The sequence below is a fragment of the Delphinapterus leucas genome, chromosome 6 (assembly GCF_059928025.1).
Source record: "Delphinapterus leucas isolate spDelLeu-1000000601 "Yukka" chromosome 6, BTC_Dleu_Yukka2, whole genome shotgun sequence".
NCBI classification, from domain to species: domain Eukaryota; kingdom Metazoa; phylum Chordata; class Mammalia; order Artiodactyla; family Monodontidae; genus Delphinapterus; species Delphinapterus leucas.
Window position 1 is genome coordinate 68636160 of NC_143134.1, and position 11818 is coordinate 68647977.

General features: G+C 40.8%; 1 protein-coding gene across 1 annotated transcript; it reads right to left on the reverse strand.

The window, feature by feature from the left end:
- Window positions 1-6352: 6352 nt before the first annotated feature.
- TPD52L3 (TPD52 like 3) lies at window positions 6353-7284 on the reverse strand. The gene has a single exon (XM_022573429.2). The coding sequence runs from the start codon at window positions 7106-7108 to the stop codon at window positions 6419-6421; it is 690 nt and encodes a 229-aa protein (XP_022429137.1). The 5' UTR covers window positions 7109-7284; the 3' UTR covers window positions 6353-6418.
- Window positions 7285-11818: the final 4534 nt, after the last annotated feature.

Below are 11818 nucleotides of genomic sequence, written 5' to 3' on the forward strand. Positions count from 1 at the left end.
ACACTGCATTAGATGCTGGGGATATACTAGTGAACAAAACTGACAAAAATCTCTGCACTTATGGAATTTACATTCTAGTTGAAGAGGCAGACAGTAAACAAATTGCAGAAATGTAATCTGTGATATATGGTTCTAAACCCAGAAATGAGGAGATGGTGGTTAAAAGTGTACATAGGGTGGCCAAAAGGGGTGACTTTTGAGTAAAAATTTGAAGGAGATTATATTAGTCTGGTAGGGCTGTCATAAAAAAAAAATACTACAGACTGGGGGGCTTTAATAGCAGACATTTATTTTCTCATAGTTCTGGAGGCTGGAAGTCCAACAGCAAGGTGCTGGTAGGGTTGATTTCTGGTGAGACTTCTCTTCCTAGTTTGCATGTGGCTCTGCACTTACTAGCTGTGTATTTTTTGGAAAGTTACTTTACTTCTTTGAGTCTTGGTTTCCTAATCTGTAAAACTGGAATAATAAAGAATCTACCTCAAAGAGCTATAGTAAGGATTAAATGAATTAAAGCCTGAAATGTGTTAGAATAGTTTCTGGTCCATAGTAAGTAGCAGATAAATGTTAGCTCTTATTGTTATAAATGTTTGCCTTCCTGGAAATTATATACATTACCAACTAGCCAATCTTTGGTAACTCCAAATGTGTGGGTTGCTTGTCTCCTCTCCTGTAAGGTTCAGATGGGCTTATCAGGCTTTCATAGACAGCAGCATAGAGTCACAAATCAAAGGGCAAACTAAGTCCATTAGGAAAAGATAAGAGCCATTTGATGGGAACACTTGATTTGAATAAAAAATTCACAGGGCCAGAGGTAGGTTCAAAGTTTGGGGTGTAGAGAACCAAAGGTTTGGAGTCAGACAGAGGCAGGGCAGAGTACAGAGGAAGAAGGAGAGTTCAGTGTGACAGCAGGCCAGAAAGAAATGAGATGGTGTTCAGTATGGCTGCTGCAACGCCTCACCCCACTCCCCTAAACTCCCCACCCAACCCCCTCAGGAGAGCTTCATGAAAGGCCCTGACCAGGGTCTAGGATAATTTTGCAGTGGGAGGCTGATTCCCACTACCATTTTTCTAGCTCCATAAGATCTCCATGGTATTAAGTACCATGGGAGAGGGAGCCAAGGTGCCAACCAGCAGGTGTCTAATATTTCTATTTTGGGGACTGGAAGATAATATGTAAAAGTGGGTAAAGGTCTAGATGGACTAGGCTCAGCAAGGACCAATGGAAGGCAGGATGAATATGCAGAGATGGGAATAATTAGATATCAGCTTCCATAGGGTGGATAAAGATTTTGAATATGCTAAGGAAGACATATGTTTCATCTGTCTTGGAGCAGATGTTTCATCTCCAGTACAGCCTCAATCCAATAGTCATTGGTGCCTTTGAAGGTATTTTATACACCTCCATTGGTAGTCTCTGGCTTTTCTAGGTACCAACCACTAGGGTGTTACTAATAATCAGGAATTTTGGGGTAAATAACAGTCTGGAAGCTATAAGAGTTATGGAATGGTATATGTTGGGTAATGAAGCAATGCTGTGAATTATTATATGAGATTTTTGTGGTGATAAGGAACATTGACCAGCCAAATTGTCTGTAAGAAGTGTTTACAGGCTGGCATGGAGGCATAGTGCCTTTTGCTTGTGTTTGTGGAGATTGAGGGACCATTTTGTAGGGCAGCTTCCTGTTGCTTGCTTTTCTGTATAATAAAAAAATTGGGTGGTCTTTGTCCCTGATTCCTTGTAAGGAGACTCTAAATCCTTGGAATTCCCTGATTGATAAGAGTGTCTTTGTTATTCATGGTAGGTCCCTGGATAGTTTCAGGATGGGGGCTGGCAGTGCTGGAAAGACCCAACCATGTGATTAAGGTTTGGGGATTTGAGTCACTTTATATTAACCTGACCTCCCAACCTCTGGAGAGAGAAGGCAGCTGGAGACTGAGTTCAATCATTTGGCCAATAATTCAATCAATCATACCTATGTAATGAAACCCCAGTAAAAACTCTGGACACCTGAAGCTGGACACCTGAGCTTGCTAGTTTGGTAATCATACATTGATGTGCTGGCAGGATGATGCATCCTGAGGACATGGAAGTTTCAGGTTTCCTCTGAGATCTCATTCTTTGTGCTTCTTCGTTTGGTCAATCTTGATTTGTATCCTTTATAATAAAACTGTAATCATAAGTACAGGGCTTTCCTGAGTTCTGTGTGTCATTCCAGTGAATTATGGTGTCTGAAGGAGTAGTAAGAACCCTGAAGGTTTATAGCCAGTTGGTTGGAAGTGTGGGTGGCCTCGGTTACAATACAAGTTTCTAAGTCAATATTAGGATATTTGAAGCCATACCATGAAGTTAAAACATGAAAAATCTATATCTATATGACTGTAGAGACCAGTTTCAACCCAACTGAGACTTTTAATCTCTTAGTTATAATGTTCTAGAAAGAAAGTTTGGCTTAGCCAAGTCTATGAATTATTCCTCTAACTTAGGTAACATTTTTTTCTCCAATTAACTGCAAGTTTTAATGCCATGGGTCTGAGGCAAGGTAGCCAGGATTGGGGTAGAGGTGACCAAAACCTTCAGCTTCCAGGTGGTCATTTATTTGGGTGATAGTATAGATAAACAGGGAAGGAACTTTTAAATTACCTGGTGAACTCTCAGGAATTTGTCAAACATTTCTGACTGTTTTAGGGACTTGCTTAGTAATTTCTGAGAGATGACCAAGTGCCATGGTAATGTCTCATAGTAGCTGGCCAAGGTGCATAATCTTGAAGGCATTCTTCCACTTTTCACTTGCCTTATGTGAATGAGGCTCTAGGCACTGGAAGTCGTGGCATCATCAAGCCTCCTATCAATAGATCTGGTCAGAAGGAGTGGGACATGGTCTCAGATAGTAACTGCGGCCCCAGTAATTTTGATAGAGGGACACTCATCAATTTTTCTTACATTGGAATTCATGGACAAGAACTGAAATTCCATGGCCCAGGTGCGGCTGACCTCATTCCTTAGCAGAAGCAACAAATGGCATCATTGTGCCCTTGATGGGTAAGGCCATCAAGCACATTGCCTAGCACTATCAGAAGACCTACACAGTTCTGGATCACTGCTCAGCTCTCTGCAGTCCATGCAATTCATGAGAGTAGGTATGTGATATATTTTCTCTCAAATCTGAAGGTTAGAATAAAGTAGTTTCCAGAAGTGCAGGTGAATTTCTCTGGGAGTGATGCTTGCAGTATGCTGGGGTATGTATGATGCTAACGAACAAGGGCTTGGTACTCTACTCACATCCTTGCCAGCTGCGTGGAGAGTGTCATCTGTGGGAGTTGGAACTTTCAACCTTGTCTCTACCTTCCACTCCAGCCCCTTCACTCATATGAGCAATGGAAGACCAAGAAAACTGAGAGCCTCAGGGAATTTTGTTCCAACATCACTCCCAACCAGTGGTTCTCAGGTGTTGAGCCAGATGGGGCATTTTTGAGGGTTCACATATTCTGAGAACTATTGGAAATTGCATCCTGAAGTGGCCTAGTTAAAATAAAATAGACTGAGGCTAGGCTACAGAATCCAAATAGGGCTAGATGAGCAGAAGTGATCAAATTATAAAGGTGAACAGGCTAGGGAATGAGGGTCAGCAATACATGCGAAGGGTAGAAGCAAGTGGAAGAAAGAAAATCTGGAGGAAACCTTTGACCCAAAGTCCACATGCTCATGAAGGCATTTTATTTGGTATCCATGGCTGTTGGTGCAGGTATGCTGGAATCCAATAGAAGAGCCAAAGCAAAATGAATGTGCAGCTCCAGCATTGTCAGTATCAAGTCTTTTCAATTCTACATCTTTATCTACTTGCAAATCTGTCCTTCCCTCTCTCCTGTGCAGTTGCTTTCTAAGTTTTTGAGATTCTATCTCTGCAATACTTCTCAATCTACTTCTGTGGTGACTAGAGTGATACATCTAAAACATGAATTTAAGTACCTTCAAAGCCTCCTCGTTTCCTACAGGATTAAATACTAATGTCAGATAGCATATAAAGAAGACTATTTATGATCTTGCCCCTGCTTATTTCTCCATCCTCGTCTCTCACCACTTCCCCTCTCTCTCTAGCCACAATGACTTATTGGTATTTCCTGGAACATGCCATTCTATTACATTCCTTCATGACTTAGTTCCTCTGTATATTGTCTGGAATGTTCTACTCTTGTATGTCTGGCAAATTCCTACTAGTCCTCTAAGACTTTATGCCTCTCTGAATTCTTTTCTGACTACCAAGGCATAGTTGAACACCCATTCTTTACAGATGTCTTCTATTTTAGCACCTACTGCAATGAGTTGTAATGATTGAAAATCTGTTTCTAGAGAGCATGGGCCATGTCTAATTGATTTCTGTGGTTTCAGAGCCTGGCACAGTGCCTGACACATAGTAGGATCCCAAATTATCTCTGAATGGGGAAGTGAAATGCTTTAAAAGCAGGAGAAACTTGTCAACAAGTTCAGGTTGTTGATAATCTCTTGGATTCAAGGTTTGATGTCTGAAGTATGTGATATTGATTCCTTCATTGATTTAACAAGTGTTTATTGAACATCTACTGTAAACCAGGCATGGGAATACAATGATAAACAAAAATAGTTGTGTTCTTCACTGCTCTCAGGGGGTTGAGGATTTATTGGGGGAAACTGTTACAGCATTTGTTTGAATTACTACATAAAATAGAACATATTCTGGGTTTGTCTCATCATATCAGCTGGAGATTTTCTCTAACACAAGGCTTTCTGCAATATGGGGTCAGAACCTTTGCCTGTTGGGCTACTTTGGCTTCATGAATGATGCAAGTTTCTCTCTAGTTCTTCAGCACATAAAACTACAACAAATTAAAACACAACATGTAAAATAGTTGAACATCTTATTTTAATCCAAGCAAAACGTTGTCCTCAGAAATATGTGGACTTTACATCAATGAATTTATAGTTTACCAAGTGCTTTTGCATTTATAGTGGTATTTGGTTTTGCTTGTAGGAAAACCAAAGGAATATAGGGGGAGCGTTCAAAAATCAACAAAACAGGATCACTTTCTTAGGCTGTAGGGACTACCTTTAGACAGTGAGACATTATCAATATATATACCCAAGAAAATAAAGATTCTAGTCCCCCTGCTAAAAGCCAATATAAGACACAAACTTTTAACCTGCATTGTTACTGGAGGAACGAAAGAAGCTGCCAGGTCCTGGCATGTTGAAAATAGAAAAAAACAAAACCCCAAAAAATCCAAAACATAGCTCCTGTGAATATCAGATATGAGAAAGTTCAAACAAACCCAAACCAGGTTACTGTTCCTACAGGCTCCTACTAACTTGATATCCCCTGAGGGTTGGGTTCTGTTTTCTTCTCCGTTGGGGTTAGCTATAAACAAGGATAAACTTGGAGTCAAGGTGACCAGTGATGTACAATCAGTTAGGTCCGTTCAAAGGCATACTGGCCAGAATTGCAGGGGATAGACATTCTGTTTTAAGTGTCACTTAAGACAGGGGTTTATCTTTCTTGAATTTGGCTATGCTATTTTCCCTTCAGTCCCCCAGCTGAAGGCGATAACTAACTAGTAATTGCCGCAGAATGGAGAAGCAATTTTCTTTCTTTTAGGTAGCATGCTGCTGTGGCAGAGACACATGGCCACAAGGATTCAATTATAAAACTCTCATTTTGATACATAAAAAGATTACAAACAAAGCACAGGGCAAAATAAAGTTGCAATTTCAGCTTGAGTCCAAAGTAGTTGACAATCTCCTAAATTGAAGCTAAAGTTATTTTGCTTAATTAGGAGTTAAAAAAATCATTTCATAAAAGTCATAGTATTATGTACCAGTTAGTCTATTAATATTTTTCCCCCTTTCTGAGGGTCTCAGAGAAAAACAACATTTTTCTTGATCATCTTTTTAAGATAAAAATCGTAGGCCAGGTAGAGCTTTCAAGCTTCTTTCTAGGATTTAGGGAAGGAAGGAAGGAAATGGGGAGAGGATAAAATTGCAGATTATTTCATACCTTTTACCAGTTCTAAATAGAAACGTACTTTGGCCTTTTGATGCACTGGTTTTTCCAAAAAAGGAGTTTTGGCTTTGGCCTAAAATCCCTCTGGAACCATTGTCCTGTCCATTTAAATGCAACCCCAGGAGGGCTAGTATAGTGATACATTTCACATATAAACTTTAGTGTAAAATAACTTAGTGTACAAGACGTTGGATTCTTTATCTCAACAGCAGCAAATATGTATGTACAAATGGGAGCTACTTTTCTCAAAACCGGACTCTGTCCATTTCCTGAATTAACTTTACCATTGTCGTTTGGTTGTTGTTTTTGATGGGCAGAGGTGCAATTGGAATGAGGGAAGGGAGTTCTTGCACTGGTCAAGTGGTCAGGCAGATTTACCAAGGAGCTCACTCTGGCTCCAGAAAGGGGAGTAGGTCATCCCTACTTCCCGGAACTGGATCACTCCCACTCCCTGAAACTGGGAGCAGATCATCCCCACTCCCCGCTGAAGAAGGAAGGCAGTCACTGCCTAGCTCTCTGCCACCTGCGACTCTGGACTTGACTGTTCCCATGAGACCTTCAAAGGATCTGAATGTGGCCGATTTCTTCATGTCTCCAAGCTTCCTGCAGATGGCAGAGCCCATGGTGGACAGGGCAGCTGACGTCTTTTGTTTCATGTAGGCTTTGGAGACCTGAGCATCGTGCCAGCTCTTGGACGGATTCTGCCTCAGCCCCACCAAGGCCGTCAGGTACAACTTCCTCTTGAGCTCCACGCAGCGTCTCTCTTTGGCTGCCAGCGCACAGCGTAGGGTTACGATTTCTGCCTCCAATTTACCAAGCTCAGATTTGAGCTCCTTTTTCTCCGCCTCTGTGAGATCCTCTGTTTTGGCAGTCTGGTGGGATTCATACGTGGCCACAGAGGTCTCTATCATGGCGCCTGGCATAGACTGAGAAAGAAGTTCTTCATGAAGGGAGTCCAGGTCCAATTCTTGGTAGAGATAGTCGAACTCATGGCCAGAGGAAAGGTAGTCTTGGCCAGCAGAGTCGAAGTCTAGGCCTTCGGGGTCACACTGTAGGGTGGGGTGGGACGGATCCATAACTTAGCCAGTGGAATGGATGCTGTGGCCAGTGGGTCAGTGTCCTGGCTGCGGAATAGATGCCTTGGTTTACCGGGTCCACTTCCGGGTGGGGTTGGGGGTGTGGCTGGGGGTTAGGGTAGGTTGGGTTGGGGTCGTGGAGGCGGAGGTGAGACTTCTGGCCCGAAGGGCTCGGAGGACAGAACTTGGACTCAGTCTGTGTACCTCCAATGCTCATAGTGGTTTAGAAATCACAACGTCCCTGTGAGGTAGGTGCTTCCACAGTTGTCAGGGAGGAGAGATATTTTCCCTCCTGCCTCAGAGGTGACTGGTCCTGCCCTTCAAACCAAGTCTGACTCCCCTTACGGACCTCTTTCCACCACAGCAGCCATTTTTAAAACCTTGAAAATCAGTTGAACTTTTTGTGCTAACAGAAATTTATGACAAAGCCTCATACATACAATAAATAAAAGCTGCCTCAAAGTGGGGAAGGGAGTCTAGGACTCCTGGTCTTGTACCCCCCCAATTTTCCCTTCCCAGGCTCCCAAAGGGGCCTGAGAAACTCCTGGCACCACTCATAAGGTGTATATGAAGGCCCCTCGAAACTCTTAAGTCCAACAGTGCTCCCATGGCATGAAGTATCAACAGTGCCAAAGGCTTGGGATAGTGGAACTTAGAAAGTGAGTTTGACCAGTCACAATTGTCTGTTATTTTGGGGAGGGAAAGGGAGGGAGAATGAGTAAATCTATAATAGTTGTGTCAAGTTTAAGCTTAAGAAAAGCAAACGCTACTGTACTATGAGAATTTAAGAGAGAAGAAATAAGATATATGCAAATAGACAGTGCATGGATTTTCAATGTTGCAGTTGCATTTTCTTTCTTTTCCAAGCATCCATTTACATTTCTGAAGGCATGTGTGTCCATATACATGGTTATCAGTTGTGGGAGGTGGTCTGCACAGAAAAGTAGTAGTAGTTGAACAGGCTCTGTCAGGATGCCAATGTACCATGTCCCCTACTTCTATTCAGAGCTGGTAATTTATACAGCGGAAAAATCAGGACTTCAACCCAGTAATGGCAGGTGGTCAGGTATCATTTAGCTCATTGCCTGGCTGCCCGTTACCAGGGAATAGCCTTGAGCAAGTCTTAGTTTCTAGTGGTTTTGTTGGATATTCTGGTAGTTCTTGCAAGCATGATCTTGTGGAACCTGATATGATCCTCAGCAAATTTCAGCTGTTTGCCATACTCATGTCTATGTAGCTATAATGAAGCATCTAGCTGGGCATCCAAACCAACTTCAAACCTTTGGATTTATACTTAATAATCCTTTCATATAGCTCAGTAGTGTTTATTATTGTCTTACTTTGAAGTATGTGCCTCCTTGGATTAAAAAATGAGGATTGTCCTTGTTGGAAACATGAAGGCTAATGAGGGATTTGGCTGTGTGTATAAAGGCCTGAAAAGGGCAGTAAGGACTGCCTAGAAACTGTTTTGTTCCAGAGGCTGAACTCTTCCTCAGTCGCCTGCAGAATCGCTAGTGGTTTCAGGAATGTTCTGACCCTGAACCAGTGCTCTTCTTTTAAAACTGAGGATGAAGGGTAAAGAAACTCCTGAATTACACGGAGCATACATTTGTCTATTCCAAGTTGAGATTCCAGATAACCAGATTTGAGCTTGCACTTGATTATCCTTCTCTGAATTGTTTCAGCCACCAACCTCACTACCTATTTTCTTATTTCTATGTTTCCTCACCCTTCAGTTCAAAGTATGAAATCTTTTGTTAAGCTGTGATTCTTTTTGGTAGGGTAATGATTTCCCTCATAGCAAAATTTACCTGACCTCTCTGAGCAACTTCGTTTCCATATCCCAAATCAAAACATGGCCTCTGAATATTGGCCATAAAAAGAAACGAAATTGAGTTATTTGTAGTGAGGTGGATGGACCTAGAGTCTGTCATACAGAGTAAAGTAAGTCAGAAAGAGAAAAACAAATACCGTATGCTAACACGTATATATGTGATTTAAAAAAAATGGTTCTGAAGAACCTAGGGTCAGGACAGGAATAAAGACGCAGACATAGAGAATGGACTTGAGGACATGGGGAGGGGGAAGGGTAAGCTGAGATGAAGTGAGGGAGTGGCATGGACATATATACACTACCAAATGTAAAATAGCTAGCTAGTGGGAAGCAGCTGTGTGTTAAAAATATATGTTATATATGTTAAAAAAAACCCAAAAAACAAAACAAACAAAGAAAAACATAGCCTCTGGAAAGGGGCCTCCTAGCTAGTAATATTCTGACCTCCTGAGTAGGCCTGAAAAAATAAGTTACACAGTGGAACAGTCCATTTTATTAGGCTTATGCATAACCACATACAAAACAACACATAGGTTTTGAAAACGTAGATATATCAAATGAAATTTTACTTAATTTATAGTGAATCTAACCAACTGTTTGAATAAACTATCTTTTTAAGATGTAAAATACCAAACTATTGCCCCACGATTTTAGAACCTCAGCTCTCTAGATTAGACAATGAAATAATCAGTATTCCACAGAAAGTCTCACAAACCTGTTCATCTGAAACTGAAAGATTTTGATGCTATTTGTGTACTAAAAACAGCCAAAATATTTGATTCAGTAACCTCTGAAGAAAGAGCTTGAAAATTATTTTTAATCCCACAATGGATTGCTATATTTTTTTCCCAAGAAAGACGTTATTGACCCATTTTTTTTTAACATCTTTATTGGAGTATAATTGCTCCACAATGATGTGTTAGTTTCTGCTTTATAACAAAGTGAATCAGTTATACATATACATATGTTCCCATATCTCTTCCCCCTTGCGTCTCCCTCCCTCCCACCCTCCCTATCCTACCCCTCTAGGTGGTCACAAACCACTGAGCTGATCTCCCTGTGTTATGTGGCTGCTTCCCACTAGCTATCTATTTTACGTTTGGTAGTATATATATGTCCATGCCACTCTCTCGCTTTGTCACAGCTTACCCTTCCCCCTCTCCATATCCTCAAGTCCATTCTTTAGTAGGTCTGTGTCCTTATTCCCATATTGACCCATTTTTAGCAAAGAATAAACTTTGAATTATTTTTCTAGTAAGGATGATGGACTTATACCAATCCTTTGTAAATGTAAAGGTAAATGATACAACAAAATGGTGTTTTTCTCTTAATGTTTAGAAGCCTGTATGTTATGTTTTAGAAATAAATTATTGAAACTTGAATGTAAAAGCAAAGTCATACCACTCACCAGGTCTGGGTTGTTTGGGGATGGAAGGAACGAGATTGTAGTAATTGATACTTGAGTCTAGAAATGATTAGGGACTTGTACCAGTGTCAGCCGTTTTAACCACTTGACTTCTTTTGTTATGGAACGTCAATGCAGAGCTTCCTGATTACATCAGCTCTTGTAAAATAATCCACATTGGTGGTTCAGATTGCTTCTAAAGAACTGACAACTCACCCTGTAGTCCGGTCATTTGCACTGCTAGATTTAACCATAGTGAGATCTCTAGGACTTTATTTCTATGATGACAGACCTACTACCGCGAACATTTTGTTCATTTTAGCTGAAAAACAGGAAAAATGTTTAAATGTTTAATTGGGCCTGAAAATAAGGCATATAGTTGAAAACCTAATCCAGTAAGAATGTTTCAAGAGTAGGAGAAAATTGGTAGTTAGGCTTTTCTTGTGGAAAGCCATAATATTATATTTGATTTCAGTTTGCAAGTTATTTTCATAACTGTCTCACATCATAGCCCAGCTCCATCTGTAATATATGCAGTGAGTCACCTTCCCCATAGATATTCTCCAGCATGAACTGGAATATTTGCTGCAGTTTACAGATGCACAGGTTATGGGTAACAATCCTCATATTTCAGTAGTTGAATTGGTCTTCATTTAGAACCAGGGTGACATTTCCTTTTAGCAGCCCTTCTACATGAACTAATTAACTTAAAAAAATAGTGAGGTATATTATAGTGTAGGATTTTCTTCTCTGAAGCCCAAACATACTATCAGGATATTAAATTGGAGCTTATTTTAAGTTGGAGAGTTATTCACTCTCTTTGGTGGTGTATTTAATTGTAGCGGGAATCCTTGGGGCAATCAAATTAAAATTCAGAATCTGGTTGAATCTGAAGAACTAATGTTCTCCTCTCCGCATTTGCATGAGATGATATGTATGGGATGAAGGGGCTTGTTAGGAGGAATTTTACGTATGGATCCTCAGAGGTAGAAGAAGAGGAATGACAGGGGAGTGGAGGGGCAAAGAGAAGGGAAAAGAAAATGATCAAAAGATATAGGAACTTCCCTAGATTAAAAATGAAGATTCTTCCTGTTGGAAACATGAAGGCTGTGTATATAAAGACCTACAAAGGGTAGTAAGGGCTCTTTAAACACTATTTTGTTCCAGAGAATGGACTTTTCTTTTGATGCTTGCAGAAACACTAGTGGTTCCAAGAATTTTCTCAGACTCTGAACCAGAAACTACCCTCATAATGCTGAAGATGAAGGGCAAAGAAGCCCAAGAACTAAACTAAATAAAGGGCAGTATGAGGAGACTTTAGGGGGAATTTCACAACAGAAGGTGTTCTCATTCCCTTTTTTCATTTGGCTGAGGAAAGTGGGGGAAACAGATTATCCCTTCCCAGAAGTTTTGATTTTGTTTTTTCTCCTTACGTGTTGGAGGATAGCAGGTTGGATGGTAAGTCCTGGGG